The following is a 21525-nucleotide window of genomic DNA, read 5'->3' as shown; positions in this document are numbered from 1 at the left end:
GGGAGACGGTTACGTGCATACATGCATGGTCCGCGCGCGACGTGTCCCGCCTGCATGTCGCAGCCGCGCCCGCGGGGTAGTAGCGTGGACACCACCACCACACCCACCACCCTCGCGCTGCCTGCCCGCCCGCCCGCCCGCGAGATCTCGGTATGGTTTCCATTCCTCCTACTCCTGCAGCAATAATTCTAGTTACTACTAACACTGTTCCTTTTTTAGATTAGGGATGCATCAGCTGCAGCAAAATCGCCCTAATGTATAGTACTAGTAGATAGATTGCTAGATTTGCCGTCGTGCATCTTATTCTAGGATTCTCTAAACAACAACCTACGTGAACGTCTTTTTTTGAGCGGCTCTGGCTACGGTTGCACAATTCAGATTCGCTATACTCCCCGTAGACCGTGGCGAGCTCTACCAGTCTTAGCGAGACTGACCACTGACCGCACTGTCAATACGTGGGTGCAGCACGACAGGCTAGGAGTTGGAGGCAGGGGGCCGGGTGGCCGGTGGCGTACGTACGTGCTCGCTCGGCTCACAAGTCACAACGTTCTATCCCTGGCCTGACCACCTCACATTGCTTTGTCCCACCGATTATTTCGATCACTGCATAGGTCGCCCACGCTACACTACACAAGAGACCCAACATGTTGGCCCTGGCTCCTGGCACAATCGACACCCCAGCCTTCGTTATTCCCATTTCTGGCTTAGCGGAGCGGAAAACGGGCGTGCATACATAGTTATGTATATTTTCATTTTAAAAAGTCGGTCAAAAATGTTTTATTTTATTGTGACCATTTTAAATATGTTATTTATAATGGTGAATCTTATAAAAGGTTTGACGATAAAGTGATATGTACAACTGTTACTACTATCTTTTGGGATAAAATAAAACAATCCATACTGTGAATTGTTGCAACAATCCGGATTGTGATACTTCGTTTGGCGTTTTTTGCTCGTGCGTGGTGGTGCGTCTTTCGTATAATAAATTTGTTGAATTAATGTTTCGTTTCCAGTTACTATCATTTCAGCCACATATTTACAACGACGGCATTTTTTTTTCAGCTTGACAACTTGGGATCTGTAAAACTGTTACCGGCATCTTTTTTCGGATTAAGAAGTACTCCTATCACAACAGATGCATGTTTACAACGCCGAGCACAGTGTCAGAAGCAAATTGTTACAGCAGCCCGGATTGATATTTCATATGGCGTTTTATCGCTGGTGTGCTAACTGTTCCAAGGGCATCTCTATCGTTTCCGGAATTTCGAGGCTGGTGCTCATCAGGATAAGAAGAACAACAGTAGTAGGCAGGCTTGGGCGATCGACTATGCAATGTTCATCCTCACTAGCACCCTGTAGGTATGCTGTCAGTGCCAACTTTTTGTAATGCTGAACTCAAAAATAGCTACACGGTGTTGAAAAGCACAGCAAAGAATAATGGCCATGGCCCCCTCCTTAAATCAAATCAAGATACACAGTGGTGTGTGTGTGCGTGTTTTTTTTTCTTTCCTACTTGTATGCAAGAGCTCCAAGACATCAATCATATTAAAGCCGTGTTTATTAGAGCATCCCAGCTTTATTACCTATCCTATCTTTTTCAGCAGCATCAGTCTGATCGGTTTGGCACCTTATTTTCGATATTCTCCTAGTTTTTCTTTCCTCTGCCTGGATAGGTTCCTTTGCAGCTGTACCTGGTCACTTTGTTCTTTTTCATTGTCAATTCAGCATTCCTCTTTTGTTGGGCGGGGGGGGGGGGGGGGGGGGGGGGGGTGTTTCTTCCTGTGTAATTAAAGAGTTCTATTTGTCCGTGAGACATGCTATTTGGAATGCGGGAATTTACATGGTTTTTACATGGGGATTGTTATGCTACTTTTACTTGTAATTTACTTGTAAGGGTAGTAGTATAGTACAATTTAAATTTTTATAAGTATATTAAATATTTTATTTAAAATTTTGGTAAGATATATTTATCAATTTATCTATTTTAATATGATATATTTCAGATAAATTTATCATAATGTTATATATTTTAGATTAAATTTTACTCTTATACAATTTCTACTACACATATTATCAGTGTAATATAAGAAAGTCAGATACGTTGGATTCAAAGTAATGGATGGCTCAAAATCATTAAGGGGTACCTTAAAAGAATCCTTTTACATTAATTTATTTGAATTTCTACTAAAACTTTCTTTAAAATGAAGGATCTTTAAAGAGATTAAAACAACATATGCACCTGAAAATTCTATAAATCCTACGTATTCCAAAGGTGAGTCCACAAAAGGAACTTCCTACATGCTACATGACCAAACAATGAAATACGTACAAATTGCCTCATGAAAACCCATACTTGTTAAGAGGATATTAAAAACAATAAAGCATAGATCCATATAATGTTTTAAATTTTAAGGTCTATTCTCATTGGTTTAGAACTTTCGATGAAGTGCTCGTTGAGACTCCCCCAATCAAAGAAGGCCAGGCACAACAGCTACTTACAATTTAACAAATTCCACACGCTTGGTTAGCTAAACATATCAGCAACTTTAATTTCGGTAGACCTGGCAACTTGCAAGCTATTAATCACTGAAAAACAAAACATGTAGTTTTAGTCAATAGGTCTAGAGATTCTTCAAAACATGGGGAAACTAACTAATAGCGAGCAGCCATCAGAAATTAGGTTTGTGTCGTGTTATTTTGCTAGCAAATCTTCGTCAATAGTATTTCTGAACCTAACCACGTACACATGGCACCACTGTAGACTGTAGTACACTAGTACTATATATCATCGAATGATTTGGACACGTAAACTTGCTGGTCGCTGCTAAGCATTAAGACTAAGCGCTGGTCCTTAATTAAATTGCACTCCACGGCTACGAAGCCTGATTTGTTGAGTGTCATTTCATCACGAGACCAAAATGAGCTAGTTAACTATTATAGTACTAGTTGCTAAGTAGCAGGTCGATCACTTGCTGAGCAAAACTCGCTAATTAACTCACATATATCTTCCAAGAACAGCAAGCGAGATGATCTATAACAATATGTTGACGATAACGATAATCCATCCATATTTCGCAAAATTCTTTTTTGATATTTCGAAATAGGAAAAGTAATTTCACTAACTCACTTCGACATCATGATTCGAATGACTTTGTAATCTTTCGTTTATACTCTATTTAAAAATGGATCAGCTCTACAGTTTTGAAGGCTACAGACGAATTTAGTTCTATAGCCCTTCTAGACTAATTATCTTTACTTATAAAATGCACTGTATAAATCATTTATAATCTAAAGTGACAAATATACTAACATAACAGATTTAAGTAGCAACTCTTAAGAGTTAACTTGCAATACAGTTCTATATTTCGGTACTAATAAAACAGGGGTGATTGTTTGGGTTTTATATGGAAAAAGACAAACAATATATTTGCAAAAAAATTATAAATAAAAATTTGATATATGTATTCTTAGTGATCTAAAAGTCAAGGCTAAAAAATAAACTTCGACAAGAAAACCCAAAATCAACTCCAAATTTAAGATCAAAAATTCAAATTTTGACTGATAAGGATGAAAAAAACAAAACATGAAAGTGGACATTGATAACTAACCTACTATATAATAGTTGAATTTCGAGATAAAAATACAAAAACCAAATCACATAAACATATAAAGAAAATATTTTGTTAGGCCCCTCTCCGGCTTAGGCCCTTGGCTATCGCACATCTCGCCTAGGTTATTAGCCGGCTCTTTCAAAAGCACAAACCAATTAGTTATGAGAGGCATACTAATCTTACCCATGACAAAGTGTGGGAAAACTACAATGCGATCTACATTTCAAATCGTAGAAAAAAAATGCACTCCCACATTTCAAATGAGATGTACATAATTAAACTGATTGAGCTGATGCAAGTGAGACGAATTAAGGTTTTCAAACGGACGTGGGATCTGAGCCTGCTCCTCTTATTAAAAAAAAGGTCAGCTGGGATGATTAATTTTGTTTAAGTACATGTAGTGGTAGCAATCAACTGAAGCGAGAGGGCACTTGCGTCAAGTTGACCACCTCCAACCTCATCACTTCACACCACCGTATCTGCACGCACCAGACATCTCCAAGCTAGCCCCGCCGGCCGGCCGGCCGGCCGGTTGATGTTTCGCTCAGCTCGTGCTATTGTTTATTGCAATTGGGGTTGGAATTTAATTTGTTGGTAGTACCCTAGCTAGTACGAGTTGCATATATTTTATCTTTTGCTCCTGCACTGCTGCTTGAGAATTGTTGGGTGTCAAGTTGGCACCACAGAATAGACCGCGTTTTGATCCGGTGTAGCAGCAAACCGTGCCCAGTATATGTATGTGCAGACATGCTCGCTCATCATGCTCTACATGCTTCACCACACTCGATCTCTTGCCCTCCATTATAAAAACAAGCTCTTTTCCTAATTTGTAGGATGAATAATTGAATAGAGTATATAACTCTGGCCCGCGTTCGGCCATGACCATAAGTTAACTAAGCCTCTCTCGTTTTTCGCATGCACGTTTCCCGAATTGCTAAACGATGTATTTTTTTACAAAAATTTTATAGGAAAGTTGTTTTAAAAATCATATTAATCTATTTTATATTTTTTAATAATTAATAATTAATTATGTACTAATCTATTACTACGTTTTTCATGCTAGACATAAGTTAACTTATACCCCATGCCGAACGGGGCCTCTCCATTAAGCTAGTGTGAACACTAGATTTGGCTCAATTAATTTTGTTCTAACATGTTGTTCATAGGTTAGCAAAACCCTCATTGACATCTCTACTACTTGGACATCGCTACTGTATTTGTGTGAGTGTGTTCTGGCCTCAGCAGAGAAAGAAGGAAATTCAATTCGACCAGGGGAAGAACTCTTGGGAAAACACCGTGGTCGTGGGGATTGACCGGGGCAAGTCCATCGATCTAACCTTGCCTAACGACCAGTAGAAAAGGCGGCATGTCGCTCTCTCTCCCTCAGAGCAAGTATAATAGTGGGTATAAGCTGGCTACATGTCCATGTGAAGGAGAGAGTGGATGAGAAAGTGTAAGCAGACTATAAACTTGTAGCCAGCTTAAATACAAGAACTAAGAAACTCTGTGAGAGTGATATGTGAGTTCTGCATTAATGATGAAAAACTAACTAGTATATGAGTGGACTAAAAAAAACTATAAAAAAATCTTATAGACAGTTTGTTGGCTATATTATTGGCCTTGTATTCCTCGTCGCTCCAAATAGCTAGCTAGTGAGGCTAGTGTTCTGTAGAAACTGATGGCCATGGTTTTTATTAATCGGATACTCTAGTTCACTATTTGACGTGGACGGCTACGATTTTAAGATTTAATACTCCCTTGGCTGAGCTGGGTTGCAAAGGTTTGTTTCTTTTATATCCTCCTTTCAATCTTTCATCACCCACGTTATGGCCTGATGATTTTTTTTTTCTAGTGTAGCAGTTTAATGCAACTTGGGAGACTACGCTGTATACAAGATTTAGGATAGTCTTTAGATATGCACGACTCTAGCTACGTATTGTATCGCCTAAAAGTAAAAACACCTTTAAGGTTCTCCCTAAGTTAATAATAATTTATAAATAAAAACTTTATATACATGTTCTTAGCTAGCTAAAAGTTTAGAATGAAAAAACTAAAATCAACTTTAAATTTAAGGTTGAAAATTTAAATTTTAGTTTTAAACATAAGCAGAAACGAAAAGATACGGCGTATTTTTTTGGAACGTGGGAAATATGCCGGGCACAAATTTAATTGGCTGTACATTTTTTCAGAGCTTCAAATTGTGCATGAGGAGAGTATAAGAAGTTGTCAATCTCTTCCAATCAATGAATAGCCGGTATTGAGCGTCCATGAATCCATGATGCCATGAGCTGTAGCACTAGCAGTAACCCATAGCAGAAGCAGAAAAACCGTAACGAGGCTGTCACATGCGTTCCTTGGAGTCGGAGTCCGGCAAATTTTTTTGCTGCGTTTTCCAAACCCAACTTGTTTCAGCGAATCGCCTTTCCGGGACGACAGGGAGAAGAGAGAGAGAGGACCACGCTGCCCTTTTCAAACGCGCTCATGTTTTCTTTTCTAGTTTTTTTTTTCGTTTAGGAACAGCATGCTCGAGAGGGGAGTAAACTAAACCAAAAAACACAAGAGGCAATCAAGTTGTGGAATCAAGTTGCATCTACATAATTCGGAAAAAATCTTTGCGAGAGATCTAATCAGACGCAAGCGGGCGTGTTTCCGTAGCAGTCGACGATTTCCGTAGCCCCATGTGTGGCATCCATCTCCGGCGAACTCCTTGCCTTGCAGCTGATTGATTGATTGATTTCCCGTTCCTTTTTTCTATGGCTGCGTTCGAACTGGAGGGCTGCAAAAGCTAAATAGCAGCACGGAAAATGTTAAACGTAATTAGCACATGATTAATTAAGTATTACTTATTAAAAATTTAAAAAATAGAATTATTTGATTTTTTAGATAATTTTTATATAGAAAATTTTTACACGAAATATATCATTTAGTAGTTGAAAAGCGTGCTAATGGAAAACGAGGAGAAGTTTAGTCTAACTTGCCAAATCGAACGCAGCCTATATGGGTTTCTTGCTTTGAGAGCAATACGATATTAGACTATAGACCAACTATAAATATATTTTAAAAAAAGAAATGAGAGAAAATAACAGTCAGCTACTCATTTATAGTCAGTTATGCGTGTATGACATGTGGAACCATGTATTAATATTTTATAGATAACTATTGTATGAACTGACTATTAGATTGACTATAGATGAATTAAAGCCGGTAGATGGCTATACATTGGAACTTGCCCTGAAAATCTTAATCCCGAGAATTGCAAATTGACCTCGTTTGAAATATGAAGTTTTTTTCTTTTATTGCTGCTGGAAATGAGCTGAAATTCCCATAAACATTCTGAATTCCAAACGATGACTAAAGTAGGCCATGTTTAGCTCCGTTCTAGATCTCAGGTCCAACAAGAGTTTGTAAGTTAAACTAAAGTATTTCAAAATTTTATATTTCTACAAACTAGAAATGAAATGATTCACCCAAATGTTATCTACATAATCACACCCACGAATACGTAGCTCCGAAAAAAAATATATCTTAGATCAGTGTACATGCTAAGCAGGCCCATCAGGACGGCCCGGCCCAGAAGAGATTTCCGGCCCGGCCTATGAGTTGTCGCGTAGGAAATAGAGCACGTGGAAACACGGCCCGGCCCGGCCCATAGTGACTCGCACTTCCTATGTGTCTTCCTCCCTTCCCTTCCCTTCCCTTCCCTTCTCCCACCTCTCTCTCTCTCTCTCCCACTCCCCTCCCTTCCTCGTCGCTTCCTCGGTGGCTGGAGCGAGCGAGAGGCCCTCTCCTCGTCACCGGAACCCTCCTCGAGACCGTCCCCGTCGTGATCCATCCCATCGCCGCGGCGCGCAGGCGCAGGTTCGTGGTCGAGCACAGCCCCCCCCCCCCCCCCCCCCCCCCGTCGCCCCTGCCCCAGCCCGGCCGCCGAATCGTCCGATTCGAGCACGCTGTAGCTGCTTTCTCTCTTGTGGGTTGCCGCGATCTGCCTCCGGTGCTGTGATTGGGGATCGTCGGCTGTTGTTTGCGTTGGTGGGGAGCGTTAGGTTGGGATGATGCGGCACGCGTTTGCGGGTCGAGTTTGTGGTGGATGGACATGGTAGTTTTTGAGAGCGCGGCGCCTTTGAGTTAGCGTTTTCGCGTTCTACCCTAGCTCGTGATGTCGTTGGCGTTTGACTTGTGACCAAACGCGCGTAGTTGGGGTTCGAAGTGTCTGATTCGAAAAAGGAGGAAGCCAGGTATTGTTGCTGGGGATGGGAGATTTTATGTATTATGATGCATTTCCTCTTGCTTGACCCGTTTGTGGACACTTCTATTAGTCGGTTGGATTTGTCCTCGTGTAGAATATAAGAAACAACTTAGACCAAGTGCGAACTTACATAGAGTTATTAATGATCAAAATAGGTAGGCTAATATCTATATGTTGTGTTTTTGTCGTGCTGGCATGTGCTTGATTAGCTGACACTGCTACTTTCTGCAGGGGAAGAATATGCGTGATCCATTCGATGCTCCAGTTGATTTCATCAATGAGGATCACCGTGCTGGAAATGAGCTTACCAGGACTAACGTGACATTGTCTGTTAGGGACCATGGTTTGCAAAATGGTGATGCTAAACCCTTCGCTGTAAACACCGACACTCTAGTGAGGTCCTTCATTCTTGTGAGAAAGATAGCTATTGTGGGCACACTCTTTAGATTGTACGCACTTTTTATTTTTATTTTTGAGACATGAGGCTATACCTTGTGCTTGCAGACATCAACTCCAGGGTGCATCCCTCCACAATGACTTGACTGCAGAAGATTCTATTACTCGTTTGATGGATCCAGAAACCAAGGTAACTCTGCAGGAACCTCCCTGACCACTGGTTGTTTCAGTCCTTACTCCGCTTCCTGCCTTCCAGGACCCACTGATGTTTTGTTGCAGGAGCTCTACTTCAGATCACGGTCACAAGAGGAAGAGATCTTATTGCTTCGGAAGCAAATTGCAGATGCTTCTCTCAAAGTATGATGCTAGCCAGTATGACTTTTTTTATAATAATTTCACACACACAAATGCTTTTAATTCTATTGCCACTTATGCTTAATTCCAATATAGTTGCTTCTTATTTTGGTAGGAGTTACAGTTGCTGAGTGAAAAACATATTCTGGAGAGGAAGCTTTCTGACCTGAGGATGGTCTGAATGAATGATTCACTTTCCTTTTACTGCATGGCTAAACTGCAAAGAACTATATTGACATATCAACCCAATCTTACTGTGGTAGGCTGTTGATGAGAAGCAGGAAGATGCTATAACTGGTGCTTTGAAGCAGCTAAGCCAGAAGAAAAGCCATCTCGAGGATAATATGAGATTAGCAAATGATCTGAAAGTATGGTGCTAGTGTATATTAAAATAATGCAGGCTCAATATAAAATTTCTTTGTTTGCTAGCCATAACTGAAAAAAAGAGAGGATATCTATGATCAATAAACTATTGTAGATATATAGATCCACTTAGTCACCAGTGAACTGTTTTATTAGGAATATAAAAACATATCTCTCACTTTCTTTAGAATTTCAACTCCTATAGTCAGGTTCATTCATTCATGGGAATTTTCAGTTGGATGCTACTCCAAAGTTTGTGATTTTACAAATAAAGCCAACTTCTGTGAGTATAGTGATTACATCATTATTCCTGAGGCCTGAGCCCATGTATGCTGCTAGTTTAAGAATGATCAACAATTTTAATAAAGTTCAGGGTGGTATGTTTATACAGCTGTTATCCTCGTTTTCTGTGTTGCATTTGGCAGATCAACCTCTATTTGTTATAAGTTTATTGCATGCTATTGTCTTTCTTACAACTTTGATACTTTTTTGACTATTACTCTAGGTTGAGGAAGAAGAGCTATACTTCTTCACTTCTTCATTGCTTAGTATGTTAGGAGAATACAATGTTCGCCCACCTCAATTGAATGCTTCAGCTATTACAACTGGTACAAAGGTAACTTTTTCTTCGTCATTATCAGCTGAATTGCCCGTCTGGGAATACTTATCATAGTATAATCTCAACTTATGCCCTTTCAATACTCAGATGGTAATGATGATACATTTTTCCATTGACCGCTGCATGAGTTTGGATTTTTTTTTTAGCTCTAACATAAAGGTATAATCAATAACTCAGACTGAAACTGAGAGGAAATGGTGCCTATTGATTTTACTACTGCTTGACAACCACCTTTGTACAATGTTGCTATGGTCTCCATGCCACTCCTTATGCCAGTAACCTACAGATTAGTCTAATAGTCTAATATAGGTTCCCTTCTATGTTGTTCAAGAAAGTCATTCATGGTTTTGACTTGGAATGTTTGTTGCTTGGACGCCAACTGTTTTATGCAGTTAGGCTTAGGCTGCAAAATAACATGTTATATGTCTTGATTCAAATACTTTCAATAGGATCATAATACCTCTTTTGACATTTTTTACTTGTTTTTTCTGCTATAGCTATGATTTCAGATACTTTCTACTTATATACCTTGTCAATTATTTTCCCTTTTTTGGCTGCATTGGTTCATTCTTTTTTATACTTTTTTACCCTGTCTGACATGAGAAAGTAATACATTTCTGTTGGCCATTATTTTCAGCGCTTGTACCAGCAAATGCAATGGAAGATCAAATATTTAAATGTAAGTGATCACAGTTATGCAAACTATAGATAATGAAACTATTGAATGATGCATTCTCTATTTGCATTTTTGCATGGTCATGGGTGTACTTTAAGGATTCTGTGACTGAAAATATCAGATGATGTGATGTGTTTTTAGATGCAATCATGCAATCAATCATGGAGGCACATATTTTGGGTCACTGTATCCTGATGAAGGTTGCTTCTAACACTTAATATTGACCATAACAAAGGAGAGATATCCTGATGAATGTTGCCTCTTAATACTTAAATGTTGACCATAAGAAAAGGAGAGGGAGTTGAAATTTTTAAGTTGTTATTCATTACCTCTGAAGTCTCTAAAATTCATGTGTCTCCAAACAAGATAAGCATGTTTTGGGTGTGCATGCTTGCAGCGGCGGAATTATGTAAAATAAAAATGCTCACACTTTCTTTTACTTTCTATCTAATGGAAAATAACAATTCAGACTTGCATGCAAGTTATCCAATAATGAGATATTTTGCACTGTTGGACTCCTTATCTACTGGACATTGGTGCAAGTGGATATTGTCTCTCTGTTGGTGTTACTTCTCACTGACATTTTTGAATAACACGTCTACTGGCAGCTAGGCCACATACGAGAACAGTCCCTTGTTCTTGCATAGTTGGCTGGTTTGGTTATATAATCAGTTGTAGGTGGGGTGACTGAACAATAATCACTTGTTGTTCTTTAAAATGAATAAATATGCATGCTCCAGGAATGACAGACTTGTAGACAATTCACATGATTGAGGGTTACGTCAAAGCAGTGACATTTCAACTTGGTGCAGAAGGGCACAGCATAATCTTGAAATGTGATATATGCTTGTGGAAGGACAAATTTGAATTGAATAGCTTGCATATGATATAGCCAACCATGCCCTCTGCATGTTTTAGATGTTGCTTTTAGTTGTATGCTACGCCAGCCCTTTTACATACTATATTGTAAGATACTGTCACTAGCGTATTGATATTTCAAAAGATCTATTTTTTCGACACTTAGTTTATTATACTGATTCAGGACAGTTTAGGCGATATAACTCAACCTGGACATATATATAATAATTCCAATCATCAACAAGCAACTCCGTTGAGACACGAGCCTTCCTCATCTTATAATATGGTACAGTATACATGGCCCTGTAGCTAGGTTGTATAATATTGTAAGCACCATAGATGACATGGTCTTATCTGCAGGATGCAACTAGGAACAATTTTCATCAATATGCTCAAGATCCAAATGACCGAAGTACTGGACAGATGTACCATGGGTCCAACTTTCATCAGTATGCCAAAATTTTGCTTTAGAAATATTTTACTAATTACAGTCATTAGCTGTCCAATTGAACTGCTATCTGATTGAAAAAAAAAATTCTTTGGTCTCATGTTTATCTGGCCTTTCTTTTAGGGACATAGTGGCTGCTACCCCCTCTAATTATTTTGAAGAAAATAATGGTCCTAGAGAAGTAAGATTAGACGACTCACAATTCTATAGGCAGGATAATCAAGAGTATTCGGCTGATGGTAAATAAAGAGCCAATCAAGCAACTAGAAAATATTCCACATCATATCATATCTATTGAAATATTTGTATTTATTATCTAGATGATCCTTTGCCTGGTATTGAGGGGTTTCAAATTGTTGGTGAGCCTAGACCAGGATCTACATTAACAGCATGTGGTTTCCCGACCAATGGTACTACCCTCTGTAATTTCCAGGTATGTCGTGTTCTGGGTTCTGATTCCTAATTGCAATTATTTAACTTCTCTGTTAATTGTTAATTTCTGCAAATAAATCCTCTCATCTGGAAATGCTATTGTTCTAGTGGGTTAGATATCTCGATAATGGTACCAGGCAGTCTATTGAAGGTAAACAAGAGATTATCTTGCATCCTATTTGTTGCTGCTCAAATAATTTATTGTATTAACTATATATATTTTGTGACTCAGGTGCTACAATGTATGACTACGTGGTTACTGCCGATGATGTTGACACTCTTCTTGCTGTAGACTGCACTCCAATGGATGATAATACCCGCCAGGTTATTCACACGTACAATTTCAGATACAATTTCATGTTGTAAACTGCTCTGTGATGTAGTTATTTCATGTGGTCAATCATATAATAGTTGCCAAGTCTAAACTGTTCGGCTACATGCATTTTGAAACTTAATCTCTTTGTAGCTGGAGGGACTCTAAACTTTTTGACATAAAGCTGGGTCCAGGGAAGAAAATCCTATTAAAAAAATCCAATAAAACTGACTTGGGACTTGGGAGCCATCTCTCCTTTACAGGGGTTAAAACATTTACTGTGTAATTAGCTGTTCAAATTTTGGCCTTCTGTCCAACCCTTGGGATTGAAATATTGACAGTTTAACACCTTTAACTGCTTTAATCTGAATGTGCTCTTTTGTTCGGAATGTGCCATCGTCGATTTTTTGTGGCATTTGGTGCCTTCTCACTGTTGGTATTCTGTAGAGGCTTACATCCATTGCGTCTCTCCAACTACATGTTAACCATGTGCTTTGCATTATTGTAAATTAGTTTTTGGGTATTGGGATCTCATTGGCATTCTGATAGCCCAATCTTGCTCTATTGTATTCGTTTCATCCTTTGCTGCATCAATGTCTGAACCATGACCTCATGGGTGAGCACAACCCTTTTTTGGAAGCTGTTTCTTTATTTGATCCAGGCATCAGCTAGAAGACTAACAAATTCATAAATAATTGTCTAATTGTGCGTTTATTGGTATTCTTGTTTATATAATCATAATATGTGCAATAAGTATCAAGTATGCATGTTGATTTGACGGGTCGCTCCTCTTCATTGTAGGGTGACTTGGTGACAGAGTTTGCTAACAGTGGGAGCAAGATAACTTGCGGTGAGTATATGATGCAAGTATTGCTGGCTTCCTCTATATTTGGATCGTTAGTTGCATACTGCCAGAATCTGCTTCTATATTATTTTTTATCAGCATAGGGGAATTGATATATTTTCAGTGCTTGTTTTTAAACTCAAACAAATTATAAAAAAATACTCGTATGTTCATACACAATAACCAAAGGTATCCTGTTGGTAAAAGGCATGCCCACCTACATAAATTACATACAATCTTGTAGGTTTCACAGATTAATCCTTTGGCAATATTTCCCTTCTAATGCAAGGCTGTGCCATACTGTAGCCAAAAAAGCATTTAACATAGAAACATCCTAATTCATATGTGCATTACTCTTATTGCCTTCAGATCTTTTTTATCCATAAATTATTTTAGCATTGGTGCAATTACATTTAGTAGAAAAATACATGTTTGCTTACAACACAAATCATAGTTGTTGAAACCGGACTGGAGATTGCTGTCCAGTCCTCAGATCACCTCTCAAACTGGCAAATATTTTAGTGCATATATTATTTTTCTTGGACAATGTGTTGGGCAGGTGGAAGAAGTGCCATATATAAAGCCTGGAATGTCAGTAATGATATACATGAAATGTATGGAAAGTAATCAGGCATGCCTTGCTCTTTAGGCGAACATATTTGTAGTACCAGGACTAAAGATTCAGGAGCTTACAGCTCTGCAGTTTGATGATTGGAGTACTATGAAGTGAATGATTAAGAACAATAATAAAAACAACAGACATCTCACTCTTGGATTCGAACTCCAAAAGGACAAGGATGATCTGTGCATCCATTTACTTGTGGCTGGATGTAGACTTAGCTGACCAATGCTCCATCTGAATCCTTCGCCTCTGTGCTATGATCAGGGGTGAAGCCAGAAAAAAAAATAGGGGGTGCCGGAAAGACAAGTAAACAAGCGGACTTCTTATATCTGTATGACTATATTAATAGAAAGTGCTAACAAAATATCTTTTAATAGATATAAAATGCAAAGAAACCAAAAGCTACACAAAAATCATTGGTTAGAATTTTGAAGCTAGAGGATATTGTTGGCTTTGAATGAATTAAATAAATCCTTAGGGTCCAAACAAGAACACAGAGTATGAATATCTGTAACTTGTTGCAACTGTAAAAATGTCATATCAACTTTTGAAATAGAAACTACATGGTGGTTCAAAAATTGGTTTGCCTGATATGGAACTCATCTTCATTTGAAGAAGAGATGGGATATAGGGGTTAAGGGAGACTAATGGGGGAAGGGGGCGTAAGCAATGGGATCCTGGGAGCTACAGCTCCTTCACACACGATTCCTCTGACTGACTGGCCCAGGTCAGCCCAAGTTGTGGGTTTCACTCCCACTACCCCATGTTAAGTACAAACTGCTTGGTCTGAGATCGTCTGGTGCACTGTATTTCTTATGAAACCACTGGCTTGCTCTTTGTTTGTTCGAAGTTCATAAATGGTCTTCAAAGCAAAGCCGGCACACTCTGGTCCATTTTCTGGTTCAACTGCTGATCCAGTCCAGTTTTAATGACTATGGGCTACTGCTGAAAGAACTCGAATAGGATAGGTGGATAACTCTATGCGTTGACCTGTCACTAGAATCATTGGGCACAGGCTTCATGAGTAACTACCTAAAAAATGAATAGGATTTCCATGGCTTTTCACAGGTAATAACTAATAAGACTTTTTGTTTCTCCGGTCTATAAATAAGCATGAACTGTAATCCAGCATAAGTAACACTACATGGTACTATTGCCACATTTTTAGATTTCCTAAAACTTTCATGTTTCTGCAGATCAGGAGATGCAGAGCACTATTGATATGTGTATCTCAAATGGGAGAGCTCAGTTTAATGTTCTTGTGCTGGTATGTGTTTATATTATCTATGCACCATCAGTATATCTTAATCAGTATATCTTTACTAGTAAGATATACTGTCCCGTATTTCTATTGTTTCTTCTTCAAGATACTCTGTTTCGTATTTGGAAAGCTTTGAATCACTGTTACTGTAACCATAATCCATGTTTTATAACTTGCTCCTGCTCCTAAGTTGAAGTCACGATTCCCTTCTTTACCTCTTCTTCATTTTTTGGTTGGGGGGCTTTCTTTCCTCTTCAATTGGAACCTCAAATTTAATAATCACTCAATTCAATTAAAAGGTTCCTGTAAACGGATGTATGAATCAGTACATGAGCTGCACATATATTATATTGATCGAGTTTTATGTTATGTATTATCTTGTATTTCTATTCTGTGTTTACAATATATTTTGAAGCCATCATGCTCTTAAAAAAAGGTTATTTGTGGCTAGCCTTTCTGAGTGCATGGAATGCTAACTAGTCATGTTTCAGATTTGCAATTTTATTAGATGGGCTTAAAAACGCCACCTTTTCTACCAAGACCAAGTTGACTGGCTGCTGTTTGCATTATTATATTGCACTATGTTGTACAGAATTTAACTCATTCCACCAAAAATGAAACAATCAAACAATATCCTAGAATTGAGGCTGGTATACACCTTTTCTGTTTGCGCAGCAGGGACATTCTCCCGATGAGTGGGAACAATCCATCTTGACACTTAAAAAAAATACCTACCACATTAGGGTCAAGGATGAAGTTCTAACCGAAGAGAAATATTCATCAAATCTACAGGTATTTTCTCTTATGTGTTCATTGATCTTTTGTATTTTTTCATAAATGCTCAATTATGCTTGACCATTTTGATTAACCTGACATATTTCATTTGATTTTGCTATGATTTCATCTTGGCAGACAAAAATTCCTAATGGACGCACTACTCAATTTGTTTTAGTTAGTTCTGGGGGTGTAAATATACCATTTAACACACAGGGGATGACAGAGCCAAATAATGAGGATAGCGATGTTAGGTGCCCAACTTTTCCCTTAACTTTTCTGCTACTTACTTTCTCTTTTGTGCATTTTTTGGTTGATGATGGGAATAAAATATGGATATCTGATACAGCTATAATTCTGTAGGTTACGAGATCTAATCGTATTGGTCCTGAGAACTTTCCAGTTTAAGGTATCTCCTTGCATCCTTTTAGGTATGTGGTTTAAATCTTTATTTAGTCTCATTGAAGGTTTAATTTAATGCAGGCGTTAGATGCTAAAAGGAAAGGGAAGGTTTAGACCCATGTAGATGAGTTGGATTCCATGTAGAAGAATTTTGCTAATTGTTTTGTGCAGTCTCCTCTTTTTGTTTTTTTGAGATGAAAGGACACGTTTTAAGACTTAATGGAGGTGTGTAGGCAAAGAAACAGCTTTGGCCACGTGGATTAAATCAGTGTTGAGATGTGTATGGGTTCTATTTTCCGCACTTCAATTTTTCAAGTTTCTGCGCTCCGCTAGGTTATTTAGTTTAGACATATTACTGTATTTAGTAATATCTGAGGAAAATCCAATGGTGTAATTAAACTTCAAAGAAAATTTCTGCAGCCATCGAGTTTTGATTTATTAGCTGGACTGCAGAATTTCTTGGTCTTGCCACTGATATTGTATTTAATTTTGGTTCAGTGGAGTTCCCAGACCATACATATTAGTTCAATTTGCAATGAGGATCACAGATGTTATTTTTTATAGCCCTGATAATTGCCACATATGCCTCAAAGTGGTGTAATTTGCTGCTGGTACCTTTTACTTTGGTGCGTTCCTGCTGCTTTGAAACTAGTGCAAATTGTACCAACGATATTAATGAGATACAAACACTTGAGCCAAGCAATTCCGTTGAGCTTGCATTAATTCAGTCTCCGATCAATTCATTAATTGTCGACATTGCATGTCAATCCGGCGAGTGGCGCAAAACCGTTTATAAGCTAAAATTTGAATCTTAAACCTTAATTTTAAAGTTAATTTTGTTATTTTTATAATAGTTTGTTTTACAACATTTGCTTTTGAATCACTTTGGACATATCTATAAAAGTTTTATTCACAAGTTTTTTTTTTATAAATAAACCAAGCGAAACGATGGAACCATATCCTTGGCTGGTCTGAACTGCACTGCCTATACTCCAATCTCGCGAAACATTCTCGTGTTTTTTATAGTTTCATACTTTGTGCGCTGCCTAAGAAAATCCACTTCATTTTAGAAAGTAGTTTCATACTTATGATTCCGTACTTCGTTGGTCATGATTAACCGCTTTTACATGCCAGTTTGGATTATTAGGGCATCACCAATGTTTATTAGGGTGCTACGTCAGTGTGTATTAGTTGTTGTAGCCACTTTTGAAAGAACAAAAGTAAGTAGTAAGTTGAATCTTACCATCACTAGCTTGAGAGAGAAAAACAAGAGAATTTATTTATTTATTTCTTATGGCTAGTTAATAAGCATATTATCTGGTATTAGCTACTTACTACTCTTACTACTCTCACAGTGTAGTAGTACTATTTTATTCTTTACTATCTACTATTTTATTCCTTACTATCTACCTTATATCCACGCGTGGATGCCCTTAGAACTATGGGCTCGGTGATTTTGGATTTGATTTGGTTGCTAGTGCGCTTGCTAATGAAGTAGACAGCTCAACCATTGAACTGTTTTTCATGCCAAAGGAGACAGAATCGCAACAACGCCTTTTCGAAATGGACGGTTTGGCAACATATCCAGTACTAGGATTTCATGGGAGTCTAGTTGTCCCATCAAAAGTATGATCATTTCTACACAATAATCTAGTTATGTATACATATTTACATGATGTGTATATCTAGTTGTCTACCAATGGTACGGTGTATACCCCCATATTTACAAACGTACCACTAATCTACAATGGTCCCCGACCAGTGATGCCTCATTTTCTTTAATACGTATTGAGACATTCTCCTTTGGATTCATGATGATGCCCCAAAAATGCAAATAAACATAAGTGATAGCATCGTAGCGAGCTTCTTCCACGCAAATAAGCCCCGCAACGATGTTCAGAACATCAGAGCTTGGTAGAGAGGGCTCTTTCTGACAGTCTTCCGAGTATATATTTCTTTGTTGGTGTCTGGCTATAATGTTTTGTCCTTCCTGCCATAAGAATTTAAGTACAGTAAGTAATCTAAGCCAAGTAAGACAAAATGTTGACACAAAAGAGAAGATGCTGAGAAGACCAGGAGGTGGCATGCAGCCAAGATGCAAGAGTTACCTCTCTAATCGGTTCCCTATATTCTTCCTTGAATCGACTGGGATAGCAGATAATGACAGGTAATCCTGTTGTTTCAGTGGGGTTTCTAAGGTGGTATTGCGCCTGGGCGTCTTAACTTTCTTGGATTTTTCAGGAGCTGACCCAAATAATTGAACAGTTAAGCTGCCACCTGATAGAAAGGTTGTAAGAATGAACCCGTTAGCTTGACGAATTATTTACATTCAGGTTTAATCGTTTAATGTGATCTATCTGTAAGAACAAACATCAAAGAAGCCAGACGCCTTTCTTGAATCAAGGTATTGCCTGCCTGAATATCACAGCACAAATGTAATGGGCAAAGCAAAACGAGAAGCACAATCTTACATAATACAAGAGCAGCTCCAAGCCATGCAGTATCATCCCATCTCTCACCTAGGAGGAACCAAGCAAACGCTGCTCCCCATACCGGCTCGAGCCCATAGACAATTGCCGTTTCAGTTGCTGAAACATCACCCATCGCTACCATCTGCATAACGAGATGCGTATGAATTTAATATAGATTCACAAACTAAGCCACAAATTAAAGCCATTAATAAGCTCTAAGTACACAAACCTCTGCCCACATGCACAATACTGTTGAGAAAACTCCGGTGTACAATGCCGGTATCCAAGGAAATGAAGATGCAGTATCCAAAACCATACCAAATGTCCATGATTCAAAGCTGGAATCATTGACGTCAACATAACTATCTTTGAACACAAACCAGAGCACAGAGGAGAAAGCCACAACAAGGACCTGATTAGAGGATTAGTGAGGTCATTCTCCCATCTATATTAGGTGATAAGAACGGTATGATGGATATAAGGCACTGCAGTAGTGCATGTACAGATTCAGCTTGCCAACCTCAAAGCTAAGAAGAGCTAAAAACTTCTTCTTATCCGTGCTTCTTGATATTTGCTCTGTTCTAAGCATATGGATCCCAAAGAACACCGCGGCTAAGAAGTTCAGCACGTCCCCAACCTTTTAAAAATAATAACAAAAGGGGAGCGGAAAATCAAAAATACATATCATATCAAGTAGAGCAATTTTACAGTCCTTGAGTAGGTACTGAGCGGTACCAAAATTTCAGTGTAAAATTTTACACTGAAATTTTGGTACCTTATGGTAGCTTCTCAAGGACCGTAAAATTGCTCTATCAAGTAACATGATAAACAATCTGTACACATATCCAAAAATTCATAGAATAAGTGGGCTCCTACATTTAAAGGCAGTTTTAGTGACCTATAACCCTATAAGTAAGTTGATAATTGTGGCTAGAAGAAGATCCACTGATCGCCACAGTTGATACAGCAGTAAGTGGACATGAAAACAATTCTGAAATGTTTGTGATGATAACCAAAGTAACAAATTGCAGCCTCAAAATAAAAAATGTGAGTTATGAATTTGCGATGCTACTTACACAGGGAGGAGAGCCACCACTTTCCAGCAGCCCAATTCCTAGGAGTGATACTATTGCGCCAAACCAAGTCAGCTTGGGGACGGAGGCGCCAAAGAAGCCATCAATTAGGGGCACCACAATCACCTGATCACACAACTCTCACCAGATCATTTCCCAATCCAAAACATTCCAGATCGTTACAGCCAAAACCAAATTAGCGTTGCAAGAATAGCATACCGTGAAGGCTGTGATGAAGGATGCTCGGCCGGCGTCAGATGAGATCAGCCCTAGTGCCTGAGAAATGTATGCTAAACTAACCCACAGACCCAGCTCCAGCCCGGAATTCCGGACATGGCGATCTCCAAACGCTCGTATCGCGAACGGTATGAAGGGGATGGCTGAGACTACGAAGCGCACCATGTTGAAGACTGCAGGCTCGGTCAGGGCTTCAACCTCCTTCAGAACCGGGATATCACTCGCTGCATCATGCGAGCCAGATGGTGAAAATGGAGATAGGGTGGAGAATTACCGGTGCCGGCGAATTGTGTGGATTCACATCGCTCACGAAGGGAAGTTGCAACGGTGAGTGGCGTCAAGAAGAGATCCAAGATTCAAGAAGATGTGTGCGTGCGTGCATACCGTAGATGACGGTCAGTGCGTTGAGGACGATGATGCTGCGGGTCTTCTTGGAGGCGAACAAGATCCGTCTCCACACCGGCCGCCGCGGCCGCCGGCGGCGGGGCTGCTCCTCCCTCCTCGCCTCCTCCTCCACCCTGCCTCCCTCCCCGCCGACGTCGCTGGGACCGGGATCCTCGAGCGCCGAGCACCGCGGCGGCGGGAGAGGCTCCACCCGCCGGCGCGGTGTCGGCGTCCCGGCCGACCGGGACAGCGGCGCGAACGCTAGCAGCACGCGGCAGGAGTGCCCCGCCGACGCCGACGCCGACGCCGCCCGAGGCTGCAGCACCACCCACGACGCGGACGCGACCGAGGAGGCCATGCCACTGCTCGCTACGCTACCGCGACTGCTCCGACGAGCGACCAGGTGGTGCCGTGGTGGTGGTGATTGGTAAAGATGAAGAAAAATTCTTATAACCCGCAGGAGGAGGAGGAAGCGTCCAACGGATCAGTCACTCGGGCGTGGAACTCGTGGGTGGTGAAACAGCGCAGGAGGAAAGCGGCAGAAGCAGCGGAGATTATTTTCTGTGGAGCGCGCGCGCGGTGGGGTTGGGTGGTGGTGGTGGGCCGGGGGGCGGCGTGGGGGCGGAAAATCTCGGAGGGGTTTTTGCAGCGATTTTTCGCGTCTCCGGGCCCCGTTTTCTAGCGGAAAACGCATGATGTGTCGCGTTACTCGCGTCGCGTGGGGTGAGCGGGGCAGGGTTGATACACTGGTGGAAGTGGTCAGTCAGCCTGCGCTCCCACGAGGATTCTCTCGTCTTCCATGTGCGTGGAATGCTGGTTGACACTGACGGCCTTGGCGATGGAACCGTGATTCATGAGGCCTGGGCTTAACAGTAGAGTTTAAATCTGTTGAATAAATTTTAACTAAAATATTATTAATTTTTTAATACAATTTTTTAGTTAGGCATGAGATTCTAGCCTAATTTGTACCACGCCTAGCTCCGCGCTGCTTGGTAGCCCATGGCCGCGTTCAGCGGCGGAGCTAGGAGCTTTTTATGGTGTCAAATGACACCAATGAAATCTTACCAACATCGTTATAAATCTATCATGTTAATTTTATGTGTATTATTTCTAATCAGTATTATAGATGACACCAATGACT

At 39.9% G+C, this 21525-nt stretch overlaps 2 protein-coding genes across 6 annotated transcripts; one reads left to right on the top strand and one right to left on the bottom strand.

Moving 5' to 3' along the window:
- The first annotated feature begins 7337 nt into the window (after positions 1 to 7337).
- Positions 7338 to 16895, top strand: LOC102707476. 5 transcript variants are annotated; one of them, XM_015835550.2, is made up of 20 exons: positions 7338 to 7469; positions 8089 to 8255; positions 8362 to 8443; positions 8533 to 8610; positions 8723 to 8782; positions 8871 to 8975; positions 9476 to 9586; positions 10227 to 10268; positions 11308 to 11409; positions 11484 to 11572; positions 11695 to 11810; positions 11892 to 12004; positions 12112 to 12154; positions 12236 to 12327; positions 13118 to 13166; positions 14979 to 15049; positions 15722 to 15835; positions 15956 to 16071; positions 16181 to 16226; positions 16301 to 16895. In XM_015835550.2, exons 2-20 carry the CDS (start codon positions 8098 to 8100, stop codon positions 16331 to 16333), a joined length of 1620 nt encoding a protein of 539 aa, XP_015691036.1. In that variant the 5' UTR covers positions 7338 to 7469; positions 8089 to 8097; the 3' UTR covers positions 16334 to 16895. The 5 variants fall into 5 exon arrangements, with proteins under 5 accessions (XP_015691036.1, XP_015691037.1, XP_015691039.1 ...); XM_015835551.2 differs by lacking the exon at positions 7338 to 7469 and having other exon boundaries at positions 8105 to 8232; positions 15719 to 15835; positions 16301 to 16892; XM_015835553.2 differs by lacking the exon at positions 7338 to 7469 and having other exon boundaries at positions 8164 to 8212; positions 15719 to 15835; positions 16301 to 16891.
- Positions 16896 to 17768: 873 nt separating this feature from the next.
- LOC102707198 lies at positions 17769 to 20974 on the bottom strand. The gene is made up of 8 exons (XM_006650408.3): positions 20385 to 20974; positions 19983 to 20224; positions 19767 to 19889; positions 19211 to 19327; positions 18920 to 19102; positions 18691 to 18832; positions 18328 to 18496; positions 17769 to 18209 (listed from the first exon to the last, which is right to left on the bottom strand). The coding sequence occupies exons 1-8, from the start codon at positions 20740 to 20742 to the stop codon at positions 18191 to 18193; spliced, it is 1353 nt and encodes a 450-aa protein (XP_006650471.2). The 5' UTR covers positions 20743 to 20974; the 3' UTR covers positions 17769 to 18190.
- Positions 20975 to 21525: the final 551 nt, after the last annotated feature.

This window comes from Oryza brachyantha, chromosome 3 (genome assembly GCF_000231095.2).
Source record: "Oryza brachyantha chromosome 3, ObraRS2, whole genome shotgun sequence".
Classification (NCBI taxonomy): Eukaryota; Viridiplantae; Streptophyta; class Magnoliopsida; order Poales; family Poaceae; genus Oryza; species Oryza brachyantha.
Note: the sequence above shows the minus strand (reverse complement) of the source record. Positions and strands in the feature narration are given on the sequence as shown.